At 36.5% G+C, this 18,632-nt stretch overlaps 1 protein-coding gene across 1 annotated transcript in view; it reads right to left on the bottom strand.

Annotated features, from left to right (window-relative positions):
* EDIL3 (EGF like repeats and discoidin domains 3) overlaps window positions 1–18,632 on the bottom strand; it is a gene marked incomplete in the record, with an annotated part of 336,704 nt that overhangs the window by 188,072 nt on the left and 130,000 nt on the right. Inside the window, 1 exon segment of the mRNA XM_072416185.1 lies at window positions 2,566–2,694. Coding sequence (XP_072272286.1) covers window positions 2,566–2,694 — 129 coding nt within the window.

Below are 18,632 nucleotides of genomic sequence, written 5' to 3'. Positions count from 1 at the left end.
CAAACATTTCTGCATGTCAACATGTCCATTATCACAACACTGTGAAAACATTTCCTGATGTTTAACTTTCACTAGGCACTTTCTGTCATTATATCCCTCAGATCATGAATACATTGGGTATACAGAGCCATCTATATACTTCTGATTGCATTGAACTCTGTTTTATCCAGGACTCTGAACCTCACATTATGCCACCAATGTTTTTCTCTAGCTTCCCCTGTACTGTGATTGGTGAATACATGTCACTAGGTATTCTCAATAGGTAATAACGATTATTAATTTTCCTCTATCTTCTATTCTATACATGCTGGGATAATTACTCTATTCTCTGTCTTATATTTGCTTCTGCAAGGGCTGACATTCCTCTTCTCTCATTATCCCTCCCTTTTCCTTCTTTCCCAGAACATTATCTAAACCAGTGGTTCCCAACCTTTTTTCATCTGGGGGCCGCTGTTGACATTGGGATAAAACTTGTGGGCCGCAATGCAAACAAACATTAAGATGTATATTTAAAACTAAAGAACAGTTTTAATTTAAAATGAAATTGAAATGTTTGTAGTTACTATAACATACATGCACCAAATAAAAGAGATGACAAATCAAGATCCTCTGCAATGGATTCATGTGACAGATAGCTAAGGGGTACAAGTTCGTATTAGTACATCTTCAGGGCCCTACATGTCCCGTTCTAGAGAAATGAGAGTTCACAGAAGGTAAGTGGCCAGATATGTGTGACAGGGTAGCATGGTAAGACAGGTATAATTTTTCGTATCTTGTGATGGCGCCGTAGTGATGAAATTTTAGGGAGTTAGCCAAAAGGCATTAGATTGTGAGCTCCTTTGAGGGACAGTTAGTGATACGACTATTGACTTAGTACAGCGCTGCATAATATGATGGCGCTATATAAATACTGTGTAATAATCATATTATTAAAGAGTCCTGCACTTGCAGTCATATTTTCCTTTTCTTAGAGTAATTGGGGTTTATAGAGAGTAGGGTGAGCTACATGTGACAGGGTGGCATGATTTGATGGGTATAACATTTTAATAGGGAAGGTGGGAAGGGGGACAAAAGAAGTTTCCTACTGGTTTCCACATTTCCAGTTGCCAACAACCCTCTGTTTCAGAGAAATTGGGGTTCACAGAATGTAAGTGTTCAGCTATGTGTAACAGGCAGCTTGCCAGCCGCTCAGTCCCTCGCACCGCAGTGTCTGCAGATTTGACTCCAAGCGGCAGTGAGCGGTACTGAGTGTCTCCTCCGAGCCAGGGTTCAATGGCACGAGGAAGGGGTAACCGCACTGCAACCTTACCGCCAACCTGAACGCAGCCTTGAAGTTTTTTTTTATCTTAAGGGGCACCACAGCGCACAGACTATTGGCAGTACCCTAATTTTCATTGCCATGAGAGTTGGCCCCCAGGGGGTCCCCAACATGCAGACTCAATTTACGGATTCTGGTCTTGAAATAGCCCCACTTAATGTGAAAATTGTTGTTAGGATTTTATGTTGGTGACCCCGTATCTGGCAACTTGTTAGCTGTAGAGGGGTTAAATTTGGTTTAGTAGCAGCTCTTAGGGTCCACTTTGTAGCCTGAAAATTTCATATTTCTATGACAATCAATCAGTGAAGCAGTCTGGTGAGCAGAATTTAATTTTTTAGAGATGTTTTTATGAAGTTTCAGGTGATAAGAATATAATGCAGCTGAATTAGTAAATGATTATATATTGAAACAGTAATCATGAGAATTGTTTTATAATTTGGACTAGTTTAAAAGAGATGAACGATGGTTTCTAGATGTAATTGCACATTGCATGGAGTTTGCCAGTTCTCTCTGTGTTTGTGTGGGTTTCCTCCGGGTACTCCAATTTCCTACCACATTCCAAAAACATGCAAGCAATTAGGTTAATTGGCTTCCCCCCGCAAATTGACCTTAGACTGTATTAATGACATCACTATGGTAGGAACATTAGATTGTGAGCTACTTGGAAGGACAACTAGTGACATTACTATTGACTTTGTTAAGTGGTGTGTAATATGTTGGCGCCATATAAATATGGTGTAGTAATAATATTAGCTCTTTATAGTATGTTATTGATTGACCTGTTGCCCAAAGAACCCTGCACTTCCCTGAGATTGGTATTTTTTGACCAGTAGATCAGGAAGTCTGGATTAATGTGTCACCCCTTTTAAAACGTCCCTCAGTCCTACATTGACTTACCATCAACTTCTTGTATGTTTTTGGTAGTTTTTAACAAACTTTTTATCTTGCTGTAAATTGTATCAAAAATACATAACCATTAGAGATATACTACTTGAACTTCTGGTGCAGCTGGGAATGCACACCCAAGAACCAGAGTGATCAGCAATAAACAAAGAACTAGTGGTAAATATTTTTAAATTCTACAAAAATATTCACAAACCATCAACAATCTCAAAACGGAGACCTCTTGGGTCCACTTGTTTTATGGCTCATTACTAAAAGTTACAGCACAATTTATTGACATTTATGGTTAATTTTGATAAGTCTTTATTCCATGAATAACATAGAATTATAATAGAATTACTTACTATGCTGGCAGTGGATTCCATTAAACCCACGGGGACATTTGCAGACATATCCAATAAACGTATCACCACGATATGCTTCGCTGATTTCACAAATTCCACCATTATGACAGGGGTTTGGATGGCATAGATCTGAAATGCAAAACAAACAGATGGTAACACATAGCAATATACATAAATGAATAATTTAAAATAAAAAAAATAAACACAAATGTATTAGATTCAAATTAATTTGGTGCTGCATAGAACTGAGTAGTGTGTTACATTTTGGCCTTATTTACAAGCATATCTTCTAAAATCCCAGATTTTGCATGAATTTCTTGAACTTAGAAGAAAATCACAGGGTCCTGTAGACCCCAAGATAATTTTGTTGTGAGCCCTACTGCTGGATTCCAAGCATGGGGAATGAACTTTGTCTTCTATAGTCTGATAATAGAGTTCCACTGCTACTGATGGTGGTAGCAGTTGCATTTTGAGGACAGAGTAGTGATAGGTAGAGCGTTCAGATTCTGTCCATATTTTCATGCAAAAAGTGTTACAATTTTTTTGCATGTAAATTTATTTTACATTGTATGCCTATAATTCTTAGGCATAACTCACCAAAATATGTCCAATATTTAATTTATTAATAAAATTTAAACAAAAAAACAGTAATATAACTATAAATATAAGTAGTATATAGGTAAACATGTAATACAACTGTAAAGTAGCTTGTATAAGTTATATATGATATATATTATATGAAAAATTCTTTGTATTGGACTAAATTATTTAAATTTCCCGCCACTCTGCCCGCTTACACGGACGCACGCACCGACGTCACCTGGAAACCCCGGAGATCGCCTCTGTACTTCGCGGCTGAAGATCGAAGATGACAGACGTGTCCCCAGGACCTGCAGGGACCAGCAGGACACCGGGAGTTGCCGATGGAGCAAGGCAAGTGGTTTTTAAGTTTAAAGTGACCCCGAGTGTAACTCCGGATTACTGTTTGTGGCCTGGAAAATCCACCCCGAGTCACACTCGGGATTACTGCTAGGCGGGTTAAAGTATTCTGGCAAAACATTTTCTTTTGTGGTATGTTTAGAAGCCATATCAAAGTATTGAGTGAAATATGGTAGAAAAACAAAAAATATACATGTATTCAGATATTATGTCAAATGAAAAGTACAAGATAATGTGTGTTATTATCTAGATGTAGTAAAGCACTTGGAGAATGCATCAACATCAAGAGGTGAGCTAATTACTAGTTTATGGATGTAATGCACTATTGTGCTGTAATCAGAGCAGTCCTTGCAACCAACCATAATATACTAGATCTTACAGTACTGTACATCTGAATTTATCACACCATAAATAGCATAGCTCAGTCAAAGGAAAACTACATCTAATGCAGTCTGTAGCTAACATTTATCCTACTTCCCAAATTCTGCTAATACTGCACAGTAGGATTAAACACTGCTAAAATATCAAAATCAGTTCTAAATTCCAATTATGCCTTTGCAGGGTGATTAGATTAGAGATTAAATAAAAATCTAAATGACAATAAGCAAATCAAAATGGTGCTAAGCAATACTAGTGTCTTTCATAAAAAAAAGTTTTATTTGAGAGTATATATTATAATAAAATGGTAATATGTTGCAAAGAAAACACAATAATCAGTTAAATATAACAAACAATTAAATTTCACTTTTAAATGCGACAAATAATCCCATTGTTTGCTACAGGCAATTGCTTTCTTGGTTTTGGCAGTTTTCATTATTCTCCTATTTGTTTATAATATATGTAAACATAGACTATTAACCATTTTGGTTCCTTTTAGTCTGTTTTTATATCTGTTTAACATAATTCTTGAACTATAGTGAAGTTTACTGTAGTCTCAAAACACTTCCTGCCCCATGATGACAAGGCAGGTCTGTGGATAATGTATAGCAGGGTTGCCCAACTCCAGCCCTTAGCGGCCGGAATCTATGCACATTGTTAGAATTTCTACAACAGTCAGTAGAAAATTTAGTATGATATGGTTTACAAAATGCATTTGATTTATTTGAAATTGCCAGCCTATGTGTGGCCCTTAAAGATTGGAAATAGACGACCCTGCATTGTACCACACTTCTTTCCAAAAAGAAAAGTCATTCTAGGACAATAATTGAGTCATTGAGAGGTTCAAATATATGGCAAGAAGTCTGGAAAAAGAATAGAGGGCCCATTCACATATATAACCTTCTGCAGAACATATGCATAAACACCACTTCACGTCATACCATGCCATGCATTGGGATAACTCGTTCACCTGAAGAGGCTGCTAAATGCATCAAAGTGGTCCAGAAAATGAACAAAAGAGATGCCTGCTTATGTATGCAGCAGTAATGTGGGGTGACTTGTTGCACTGCAAAGAAGTAAACTGACCCTTATGCAGCCACAATATCCAAGGACTGGCAAAATAAAATAGAAGGTTTACTGGGGACCACTAGTAAAATGTACTGCCAGTAGGACTACCACTTCTTGGTTGTAGAGCTTTATGGGTGAAAACAGGAATCCAAAATTTGCACCCATGGTAGAAAATATAGGATAACATATTTTGAGATTGTCAAAAAAATTCCAACCTTGTTGGGCTTTAACATGTCTTTTAATATGATGATTTCACTGTAAACTAATTCTAGTTAGTACATAGAACTATGTGAGCCTTGGACTCACCTAAACTAACAAAAAATGGAAGCCATATGACTCAAAAAGAGCTTAGCCAAGTGTTCTCTGCATACTACGATGTATAAAAGCTGCAGTTTCAATACATGGAGAGATGTTTCTAACCTTCATGAAAATGATCCAATCACTGTTCTCTTTGTTTTTCGTTTTGTTTTTGTTTTGCATAGAACAGATCTAGAAAATACTATATAACCTAAAAGGTCTCTTTTCCGATAGTAAAACACTAATAATCTATGCCATGTGATTACTAGGAACCACTCTAATGAAAAAATGTCCTAACTAACCTCAGACTGTATTTATATAAGGAAAAGAGGTGCAGTTATACTCTTGAAATAAGTGTAAAATATAATAGCTAATCCCTAAAGATTTAAGTATATATTGAAAAGGCAGGCAAACAGAGGGTTTTTGGCTTATTTGTATTCAACAAAAGTTTTCTTTTCACACAAGCTTCGCAAAAGATACGGCACAGAGTTCACAATGTAAAAAATAGAATATAGATTGAAGATTATCCCAACCTTATCTTAAACAAGTGAGTTTTTGGGGTGATTTTAGACTATAAAAACTCTCCTATTTTGTGGAATTGGGACCTTTTTTAGTACATAGAAAAAATATAGAGAAACAATGCAAGTCTCTATGTAAATCCCTGATGTGTTTCCCCTTATTGGCTTCCTCAGGGGAACTCAAAATGGATAGGCGAATAGTTCAAATATCATACAGTTAAATACATATAATACAGTTATGAACATGCCTTTACATTATACAGTACAATGTATGCGTCTTAGTCTTGAAAAGTAGGTAAGAGAGTAGGATTGAGAAAAGGGAGGACTAGAGAGAGTATTATTTGTCATGTTATACTGAAAACAAAAAACATTTGTGGTTGTTTCGAGGGAGAATAAACTTGAGTGTGGTTGATAGGCAATTGCAGCAGGTGCAGTTGATTCTTTTAATTCCAAGTGCAATAAAACTTTGGTAACTAAATTAGAGAACCTCTCTTTGCCTGCTTTTTCAATACTTGACCTTAAGCCTAATACACATGTGCAATAATAGTCATTGGAAAGGGTCTTTCACGATCCTTTCCAACGACTAGCACTGCACGATGCATGAACATGGAGGGGGAGAGCGACGGAGCGGCACCCTGCTGCGAGCTCTCCCCCTTCCCTTGCATTACAATTGTTAGTTGTACATCGTCCGTTGATCCGCCAGGAGGGTTGTTTGGACAGTGGGCGACTGGCGCTGTACACACGCCAGATTCTCCCCTGATATCGGCCCTAAGACGATTATCGGGCGAGAACCGTTTGGATGTGTGTTTGTAGCTTAAGAGTTTAGCTAAGAAAAATACAGATAAGTAACTGCAGGGGTCATGAGGGTCCAATATAAGTGGCACAATAAGTTGGCAGCCCTTGGGGTGAAGGTTTTTTTTCTGGTAGAAATAGTTTTATACTTCTATTTAAATTTCTCTACATAAAGAGCTGCAATCCCAAGAAAATTGGTAACATTTTTTATAACATTATTTCTCTCTGTCATCATTTTAAACATCCACATCATACCAAAACAAGACTTCTTCTTCCCAGCAGGCAACCTTTTTTATCCCATTGTCAACATTCTACAAGCACAGCAGCACCACTGGGTATTTGCCTTAAAACCTGATAATAATGTGCAGATGAGGATGTAACAGAAGCACAAATCACTGGCTAATTTCACTTACAGTACTACTCTAAACACTGACAGGTTTATTCAAAATGCAATGTGAAAACAACAACATGGTTTTAATGATAGCCAATCGGAAATAATCACTTAACTTATCTTACCACAGCAAACTGAAATAATGGTTCAAATAATTAATCTTTTCAGTTTACAAGGGTTATGTAATGCACTTTTTACATCTTTGTTGCTCTTTGTATTGTGTTATTTAGCTTTGTGTTTTTTTTCTGCAACATTCAAGCTTTAAAAAACTCTGGCCATTAAAGGGTTAAACTGAAGACTCTGAACCTGAAACTTAGAAAGGTAAAAAAATAAAAAAACTGTGAAGATTACATTGTTGACTCTGTGGGCTTGATTTATTAAAGGCCTCTCCAAGGCTGGAGAGGATACACTTTCATTAGTGAAGCTGGGTGATCCAGAAAACCTGGAATGGATTTCTTCAATTCATTCTTCAGTAATTTGCTAGCATAAATTTTTTGAGTCCTGGACCAGATCCATTCTGTTTTTTTTTTGTATTGGAAGAAAATCTACTAAATTCTAAAAATAAAAAATTTCGTCTAGGACAGTCTTTTATCGTAAAAGGACAGGCAATGTCACTACTACAATAAAATAAATTTATCTACCTGTTCGCACAGGAATTACATCATTCTGGCCTTTTTTTGCCATTTTTTATTTTTTTTTATTTAAGTTACATACATGTATACTGTACACTACACATGGAATTCATGTAGATTATCCTATAGGTGTTTTTCTTTGTTTTATGTTTTTCTCATCTTTCAGTTTGATTGTCTGCATACTGCAACAAGCATGCAACAATAGTCAGAACAGCTTATGAACTGATCTGCATACTGGTTTGGCATCAGTGATTCATATCACAATCATGTTGATTGAAAGGGTGGCAGAGTGGATCAAAAGTTAGCCCTTTGGCCCAGGTTCGAATCACAGCCAGGGCACTATCTGCATGGAGTTTGCAGGTTCTTCCTTGGTTTGTGTGGGTTGTCCTTGGGTACTCCAGTTTCCTCCCACATTCCAAAAACAGCTGCAGTTAGGTAATTGGCCCACAAAATTGACCTTAGACTGTGTTATGATATATGACTATGGTTGTGAGGTCCTTTAGGAAACATCTAGTTACATGTCTATAGACTTTGTTAAGTGCTCCGTAATATGTCAGTGCTACATAAATACTAGTTAATATTATTAAAGCAGTGGTTTTACATGGGAGCCAAGGAACTAGTTTTTCTAGGAGACGTCCACAATGATTCAATCATTACAGGTTCTCCTTAACTGCTGCACACAGTTTTTATAATAGTTGCGCATTTCTAAGTATTAAACCAGTTTACTCTACAGTGAGAGTAAAAAGTAGCAAGCTGACAAAGAATATTAACAAAAAACTGGCAGCAGAAATCCCTTCAGCACTACAGCTGGAACTCCCATTGCTTCCATCTGGAAACAGACCATGAAGACATGTGTAAATGAAATATACAGCGCAGGTTAAATATAGGTCAACTAAAACTTTTTTCTTGATACTGTGAAAGTTCTCCAGGTGTTGCTGCTGCTGAATGGTGAGAATTATACAAATACTTCAGTAAATGCTTTTTCCAAATAGCACAACCAAGAATGCAATTGTGAGGTCCATAGTCCCAATATGGCCTTACAATGAAAAGATGTACACAAAAATTCAGCAATCTACTAATAATATTGTTAGGACATTTTCATTGAACTTGTATGGATTTGATTGTTTTGGATAAAGTAGGGCAAGGTAAAATCCCTTTCTAGTTATTTCTTAACTTTATCCTTAATTGAAATACCCCTTTCCTTCCTGATTTGAAGATGAAAAAGAAATGTAAGTAAAAAAAAGTAAAAAGAAAAGTAAATCTTCCCAAAGTGAGGGGGTTAATATTGTAGACAGTTTAATGGATGTGGGGTTGCACTAAACGTGTGAAGGTATCAGTGATCTAATTATCAGTGTGTTTTAAAAACACGCATGAAGCAATCTCAATAAGTTACAGATCCATAGCTTCTAAAAAGAAGCACCATAAAAATCACTGCCCCCACTTTAATCTAAGAAATAGTTTCAATACTATATTAGGTACAAAAATTAGTGAATTTTGGGGGAATATTCAGAAGTGTCATTCACTAAGTCATATATAAGAATAATACATAAGTACTTGTTCATTGAAAGAATGATGTTGATGAAATCATTTAAATTCATTACATTGCCAGACAATGTTTCAACAAAGCTGTCATATAGAATATTAAAAATAAAACCCAAATAAAATGATATAAAAAGGAATGAATGAACATACAACTAATGTTAAAATTATGGCATCGCGATTAAACTGGAAGATAACTATTTGGATTGGGCTAAATTGAGTTTTTTTAACCTTAACAATTAAATGTTGGGGAAAAAATGGCGGCCCACATTTGGAGAAAAGGGGGAACAGAGTGAGGAGGGATACAGAGGGCCTGACAATGCTCTCCAAGGCTGGAGAAAATAGACCATCATAGGTGATTCTGGGTTATACAGCAAACTAGGTTCATGATAGTTGATCTTCTCCAGCCTCAGTCTGTGCAGTCATCATCAAAACCCCCATTTTACCCCTTACTCCTTGGTTTGGAGACAGCTCTACAAAGTTGGATTCCTCTTCCCTTTTTATCTCTGACAAAGGTCAGGTAACATATATTAACCACCTAACCGATAAGCCCGACCTTGGTACGGGCTAAAAAAAGTTACTATTTTCGATAACCCCGAACTTTTCTCACTGTATGTAAATACACCACTTTAATCTAAGAAATAGTTTCAATACTATATTAGGTACAAAAATTAGTGAATTTTGGGGGAATATTCAGAAGTGTCATTCACTAAGTCATAAATAAGAATAATACATAAGTACTTGTTCATTGAAAGAATGATGTTGGTGAAAATATTTAAATTCTGTTTGCCAGACAATGTTTCAACAAAGCTGTCATATAGAAAATAAAAAATAAAACCCAAATAAAATTATATAAAAAGGAATGAATGAACATACAACTAATGTTAAAATTGTGGCATAGCTATTAAACTGGAAGATAATTGTTTGGATTGGAGGCTAAATTGAGTTTTTTTTTAACCTTAACAATTAAATGTTGGGGAAAAAATGGCGGCCCACATTTGGAGAAAGGGGGGAACAGAGTGAGGAGGGATACAGAGGGCCTGTCAATGCTCTCCAAGGCTGGAGAAAATAGACCATCATAGGTGATTCTGGGTTATCCAGCAAACCAGGTTCATGATAGTTTATCTTCTCCAGCCTCAGTCTGTGCAGTCATCATCAAAACCCCCATTTTACCCCTTACTCCTTGCTTTGGAGGCAGCTCTACAAAGTTGGATTCCTCTTCCCTTTTTATCTCTGACAAAGGTCAGGTAACATATATTAAGGTAAATCTCTCCAGCTGGGAGAAAGCCTACAATAAAATATGAATGCTTTTATCACATGCTCAGTTTTGTGACCAGTTTATTTTAAATGTAGATTGGTTATCATTTTCCTTCCTTCTATTAGGACAAAACCATAAAAATGTATTTCGTTTTTCATGAAATAATGTTTTAGATCTTCACTAGTGGTTCTTATGATCAATAATATAGTAATCTTTAAATAACTCCCAACACAATGAAAATAGCAATGGCCAATCAATAATAATGAGTGAATGAATTAAATACTGGGCTTTGAATGCATATTTGTGCATGCTTATGTGAATAGTGTCAAGAAGATTAATCTCTCTCTAAAAGTAATGGGTCTGCTCACTTCAATGACTTTTAAATTATACTGTAACATTCCTGGAGCTGATAACAGATAAGCATTCTCTGCATAACATTACACATTTACACACGAATTACCATACAATAATTAGGCATTATCAAGCAGCTAACACTTTGGCTTCTTCAATGTTGCTGGATGATTTAATGGATTTCTAAGCAGTGGTATGTACTCCTAATATACAAAAGTGCAGCTTTGGGTCATTGTATCGGGTTACCTTGTTATTGATGGGTAATTTCTATACAAGTACACTACAAGAACACATACAATATGCGGGCAATATTAGCATTTTGAAATGCTTTGGCCATAAAAGGAACTGCTTAGCAGAAAATACATGACTTGAGTATTAAGCGAGTATTGTAATTGCAGCAGACTGATCCATTAAGGTATAATAAGTATGGGAATTATAGTCTTTAATGTTGAATAAATTATAGTCTTTAATGTTCACAGTCTAGTGTTAATATTAAGTTGTACAGTTCCCATAGATATCAGAAGGTGTTTGGATTGTTAGATGCAATATGACTGCCCATAGGTACCCTGGTCCACCAGAGACAAGCATTTGGTTTGCCCAATAGATTGGTTTTATTGATTATAGGGCTTAGATGAAAGGACAGAACAGAAGGCACAATTTCTAACTAAAATGGTTGTGTCTGAGCTAACCCCTTCCAAATTTATGCATGCATGACAAATAACCATCATGTTACAGATAAAATGGGCCTGATTTATTAAAGTTCTCCAAGCCTGGAGATGATACACTTTCATGAGGGAACCTGGATGATCCAGAAAACCTGGAATGGATCTAGTGTAAGATTGAAAACATTTGCTAACAAATAGCAAATTACTTTCAGGAAATCCATTCCAGGTTTGTTGGATTACCCAGATTCACTGAAGAAAGTGTATCCTCTCCAGCCTCGGAGAGCTTTAATACATCAGCCCCAATGTCTTTTCGGTCTTGGATTAAGCACAGACACCCTGACATTGTGGAATTTGCACAGTTTACTGCTATACATCATTGAAGACTTTGACATTGCAAAGCATCCACAAACATGGAATACATATGATACAATATATGTTTTCACCTGTTCTGATACATGTTCAAACAATGTTTGGATGTTATTGTGCCCAAGGGTATAAACTGTTTTTAAAATAAATAATAAAAAAATATATTTTTAGAAACATTTTACTTTCTTTGATTATAAACTCATGATGATTACATCCCTAAACTACTGCTGTGACAACCTTTTCAATGTAATCTAATTTATTGAATAAGGGATAATTGAGATTTATTTATTTTTTAAACATTTTGCATCACAAACGAATATACTTCACTTTTACATTTTAAATGAATGCTTTAATGTTATGAGTACCTTAACAATGTCCTGCAAAACTTCTAAATACTTCTGTATTGCTTGCAAGCCATATTCAAGTCAGGATATAACCATCACACCCCTTTAAATTTACTCCACCATGCTTTACAGTTTTTGTTATAACGCAGTGTAAATTAATCAAAAGTTTACATTTTTGTCTTGTGCCCATCGAACATTTTCTTTAAGTAGTACCGTTTTTTTTCTGATCTATAAACAAAGTGTGTATTCAATTAAACTTCAAACTTTATAGGGGTACTGAACAACTGGAAGAAACATGCTTTTCAATTATCATAATTCTGATGTCTGAACAGAAGTAAGACATTTGATAGCAGAACAGGTACACAGGACAGAGGGATCATTAATTTTCTTGATTTCAGCATTGTGCTGTTTGCCCACAGGCTACTTTTTTGCTTTGAACTGATATATAGAGAATTGTTAGGAATAGCTAAGGTGTTAATGTTTCAGCGTTGCAAAGATTGAATTGTACTGCTCATGACAAAACTGAAATACCTGTAAGAAAAACGCTTTAATCACAGCTATTTTAATTATAAAAGAAGCTTGGTTTCTTAATAGGGAGCAAAATGTTTTTACCGGTATATTATTGTGAGGCAACACTACTGTACTAAGGCAGCCAAGGTTTTCCAAGAAAACCTATAGTAAAATATTAAGGAGTCTGTCATAGATAGAATGTGGATTAGGAGCTATGACTTTATAATCTGCTGTACCAATGAGTCTTATTCAATGTGATTCCAAATCTGTATGTCTCTACTCGCAATCAACTATTCTTTTTCCTAAGATAAAAACTTTCACAAATTGGCCACTGGAGTCTGCCTATTTCTATGTACTAGTAACCAATCTGACTAATCTACACACCAGTAACTACTTTATGTTTAAAGGGTAATGAATTGAGCATGTTGGGGCCGTTCTGTGAGAGGCTGGATTGTAATTTGCTAGTTTTTCAATTTTAGCTTGTTCTTAATAGGATGCAGCATTATAAATTAGGTAGAGTCTCAAAGTTACAGAGGTTATTTAAACCAAAAAAATCAATAATGCATATAAACAGAGTCAGACAATTTTTTAAGGGATTTTGTATAATATTAATATTCTTGCACGGCATGTGCCACGAAAAATTATTTTAAATAACATCTCCCCCATTGTTTAAGTGATCCAATCCTGTGTGCTCCAGTGATGTTGTACTTCAATGACATTGTGTGCTCCAGTGATTCTATAGGATCCATCACTACATATCTCCCCTCCTATTGTGTGAGACTTCCCCCATTGCCTAGATTGTAAGCTTTTCGGGACAGGGTCCTCTTCTCCGCCTATGTCACTGTTTGTAATGGTCTTTCATTTGCTACCCTTATCTTATGTACAGCGCTGTGTATTATGTTGTCACTATATAAATCCTGTTTAATATTAATAATAATATTCTAATGACCCAATGGTCCAGTTATCCTTTGTGCTGCAGAGAGCCTCAGTTTCAGTGACCCTTTGTTCTTCAGTGTCTACTGTGCTCCAGTGACCTTTTGTGCTTCGTGACCCCTGGGCAGTAATGACCATATGCATTAGTAACACGGTGTGCTCCAGTGATCCCCATAATTTATTATCTTTCTGTGCTCCACTGACCCTATGCCTCAGTGACCCTGTGTGGGCCAGTGACCTTGTATCTCAACGACTCTTATTCTTCAGTCTGCGCCAGTGACTTCTGTACTCCAGTGATCCAGTTTGCTCCAGTGACCATCTGTGCTCCGTACTCCAGAGACTGTTAATTACCAATGCTCTCCATGCTTTGTGACTCTGTGTTCTGGTGACATTGTGCTTCAATGACTTCTGTACTCCATTGACTTTCTGTGCTCCGATGACCTCTGTGCATCAATGACACTGTGCCATAGGCAACCCATACTTCAAGGAAATTGAGAAATTTACATTTGCTGCAATTTTCTCATTTTAACTTTCCACTAGAACCACTCCACTTTTTATTCAAAACCCCGAACAGGTATTGTCGTTTTCAAACTTAGTCCCAATGACAGCCAGGAAAATTATTAACACCGTCTGAAAATGAAATTATGTATGATATCAGATATGTGAATCATTATTATTTTTATAAAACTGTTGCTGAATACTTACAACTATTTTATATTTGTTCTTGTTTCATGATTTTGGTGTCATTCTCCCCACCTGTGCTCTATTTATTAGGAATACACAATTAGACATCAGTAACCTCTCTACATACAGAACTTTCAAGATTAAATATATAAAACATTGTTTTGTAATACATGCTTTCTGTTTGAACACCCCTGAGGATTAGGAATCTGACACTGCGCACTTTTTTCTATGCAATTCCAAATGCATTTCTTTGTATAAACACGCTGGGGCTTTCTGGTAATGACAAGACCTCTCCACAGACAGCCATTGTGTCACCAGCACCTGCAGGCAATGCCATATAACCTCAAAGCAAATGTTTACATATCCTTCACTTCTGAACATCATAAAGCTTGCTGTCCACCAGCAGAAAGAACAGAGAATGAAATCCATGCACCAGTGTAGTACATCTGAATAAAACTGAATATGATCATTCTTTAATTTGAAGCTTGTCATGACAGTGATGAAATGTAGTATTTTGCTGTTGGTGCTTTGCATGGTGCCATCTGTGGGGAAACTTTAATTACAAGCTAAACCTCCATATGGACTGGAGCAGAAAACTGACATGTGGAGGTTAAAACAGATTTACCAAAATACTAAAGAGGAAGAACTTTATTCAAAACAACATTTTTTTTCACAAAATATTGTAATATTGTGAATAATACCATCTACAAAATATTTCTTAACAGAAAGAAAATTGTTAAAAAATATTATCTTGTTATTAGTTGTTAAACCTACAGACAGTATGTACAATTTTAAGATACTAACTAAAAATTTGCAGACATTGCGGGTACTGAAGGCAGAAGTATAGTTACTGATCGGACAGGACTTCATTGCAGGAAGGGACAATTAATGTCCCCTCTGCAATAAAACGTACTTACCTGACACTTACCTGCTTGATGGCCATCTTCTTCCTAAAAATCATTGACCTGCGCATATGAGGTGCAGCATTTGACTTACCTGTCCCAATTCTGTTCTGAGTGCTGCCTTCTTCTTCTTGTTTCCAGATCTTCAGCCATCTTGTTTGGCCAGGCCTGGATGATGTAAGTCCCAAGCGTGCAGGGATACCCGACACATCCCAATAAATTCCCCTAAGCATGCATGGTTACATCATCCAAGCCTGGCCAATCAAGATGGCTAAAGATCTGGAAACAAGAACAGAAGAAGAAGGCGACATTCACAACAGAATGGGGACAGGTGAGTGTATTTAAAAAAACTGTGACCAGGCATATTATTTTATTGCAGAGGCGGCATCCCCTTTTTCACAATTGTTCTTATTTTTAGAACTTAGTTATACTTTAAGTGCTTTTTTTTAAAGTATACAAAATACCTGTTCATCATACTCGGAAGTGCAGTCCTTCGGAACTATCCTTAAAACACTCCAGGTCCCCATTAAAAGTAGATGAAGTGGGAAAGATGTGTTTGTGCTCCAAATCAAAACATCCTAGGTGCTCCTTCTTAGATACAGTGGAGTGTTTTGTCACCCTAGGACAGGAGGTGTGTGATTGGTATGATCACCATGTGAAACTAAAGAATATAGTATCCATTATAGAAAACGAATTCAGCCACTATATCTAGACTGGTAAGCTGCAATATATTACATTTTTCTGTGTGCGTTATTACACTCTTTACATTGTGCCCCAGGGAGTTCTTTGTGGGCTTGATATTTCTTTTACTTTTCACATTTACATTGCCTTTTTCAGAAGGTGTAAGGTGGTATGTCATCACAGCATGTGTGGATCCTTTCAGAGTCAAGCAATATGTGCAATGTCTAGTTTTGTTCACAACACAGACAGCCAGTATTGGAATTACAGACAATTCTCTGTTTCTGCAGAACGCTATAAACATTTTTGGAGCAGACACTCTATAGTATAACTAAACACACAGCAACTCATTTGTAAGAGGCAAAGCTTAGCTAATATTTTTTTTTAGCATCCAAGTCAGTTGTGCCATGGGCCATAACATGTTTTTACTGCAGCTGGAACTAATGAGGGTTTGGAAATCTACTGGAAGGTTGACTGGATGCCAACATACAATATGACGGTCACTACAGATGAAGGTGCACATGAAAGGCGCCCTGCTAAGCACTGTTTGAATCTAAACATCTAAGCCATATAATATACGTCTATTTTAGAAAAATAATAATTGGTACACTTGCTTTCTTATTTATTACTTATAGTGCAATTAATGAGGTTTCAGGCCACTAAAAATAATGAATGCACTTTTTTTTGGGAACATACATGCTTCAAATTAGGAATAAAAATATTAGAGCTTGTGTACAGTGATGCTTTTAGACGTAAGTGGAAGGCTTTCTGGTAATAAAAGCAGTCCCTCTTAAAGGTCAGTTTTCTCTTCTGCATATAATTAATGGGTTCTTTTTTTCATATATATATTAAAAAAAAAAAGTTTTGGCCAGAGTTTTACTTTAGGAATGTATCACAAAAGAATCTAAACTTTTTTCAAATCTCCGGGTGGACCCAAAGTCAAGATACGCCTAGGGCATATGGCCTTTCCTCGCCCTTTACTAAAATAGCTCTACCTGTATACAGCCACTTCTGCTTCCCATCATGTTATAAATGCACTAGATTCAGCTAGTCTGAGCTAAAGAAAATCAGCTCTGTCGATGCATTTGCAGCTTCTTTTACAGCGGAACTAAAGTCCGCTAAATATAAACTGCTGACAAGCTTCCTTTTTTAAATAGCAGACAACTCTGTGAAGTCGCTGCCATCATTCAGTTTTTATGCAAATATTTGCTTGCTAGAAGTATATTAGAGTGTATAGATTTCGGCACTGACATCTCTCCATTTCTATTTTATAGTGAAGGTAAATGACTTCACCTAAGTCTGTAATTCTCGTCCAACTGTGTCTACCTGTCTTGTATTAGCTGACTTGGAATATATTTATAAAGCATTGGTATGGCTGTGGGCCACTGCAAAGTGTTTGATAAATGTGCACTTTACTGTGCTAGCCTTTGGGATTCTGAACCTGAAGGATACTTATAGAAATCAAACAATACAACTGACCACCTAACTGCAGCCATCAGTTTATCTTCACAGTAAAAGACTATTGAACCTGTTTTTTTTCCATTTCATTTTCCACTCATCTCCCTACCTTGGCCAGCTTCAATTGAGTCCACCATGAAAGATGGGCTGTACACAAAACAGGCACAGGACATCGGTGGCTCTGGTTAGCGCTGGCTGCCCCTGAGGACCCATGCCTGACCTATTCAAAATGCAGTGGCCACAATGGAGGAGTATAAATGGAAGTCCTGTGGAAGTGTCTTAAAGATCGCCCACCCCTGCTCACCAATCTTAAGAAGATTCAATACAGGCCACTTAACTGTGGGCTCTTTGAAAAATTTTGCTATATGACCCTGTGATTTCTTGTTCTGCCCCTAACCTGGCAGATATTGAGACAAGTCAAAAGACCAGCTTGAAAACTATTTCTCTTTCGTTGGTCTGTAAATTTAAAAACTAGCTTTGTATATAAAGCAGACTCAATTCCTTTTTTTTTTCCACCGACTCAATTCTTTCTCCAACAGCAAATTCCAGTGTCCGTATTTTCTGAAAATAATTGCGTGGCACAAGGGGCACAGCCAGTACAAAAGGACATCATCATTTAGGTGTACCCAGGGCAGCAAGATGTCTAAATACATCTTATGGCAAGGTAAAAATGCACAAGCTTACATGGTTGTTTTTTTTTTTTACTATACCATAATACTTTTCCAATAAACCAAAGCGTTTTTTTTTCTATCACCATTTTTCCCTAAAAGAAAGTATAAAATGTTATTTTAGATAACCTTTTTTTACATAGTAAGCTCCACCACCTTAATTCACCTATTATTTGTACAGATTTATTGTCCAGAATGTACATTTGAAAGTTTTGGGCTAAGCACAGTGAACTTTGCTAAACAATGAAAACACAGCAATGATCAATTCAATGAGACAGGTAGGAGAAGAAGCCCTGGAGTGTTCTGAAGCAGCAGCTGCTGACACTGGCGAGATCTGAACTACTGTTTCTTCTTAAACAGCTGAGTGTACCTTCAACCGCTGGTTAATTATGATTGAGCAGAATCTCTGGAATTAGAAACACATACTATGTACAGCTAGAATTTTACCATTTTCTTCTTTTGTTTTCAGAATAGCTTTACTGGTAACTTGCATAAAGAAAAGGCTTGAGCACTATGAAAATGTGACAGCATACTAGTTAAATATTAATGCTGTTTTCAAGCAGCAAATCACGCATTGTGCTTAAATTGTGCTGCGCATATTGAGAGGTTCACACCAGTTTCAATTAAAGGCAGTGCAAGAGGAGGTTCTCCATCACTGGGGACCAGATGTGCTGTTCAGCATACTGCAAAATATAA

The sequence above is a fragment of the Pyxicephalus adspersus genome, chromosome 6, assembly GCF_032062135.1.
Source record: "Pyxicephalus adspersus chromosome 6, UCB_Pads_2.0, whole genome shotgun sequence".
NCBI classification, from domain to species: Eukaryota; Metazoa; Chordata; class Amphibia; order Anura; family Pyxicephalidae; genus Pyxicephalus; species Pyxicephalus adspersus.
Note: the sequence above shows the minus strand (reverse complement) of the source record. Positions and strands in the feature narration are given on the sequence as shown.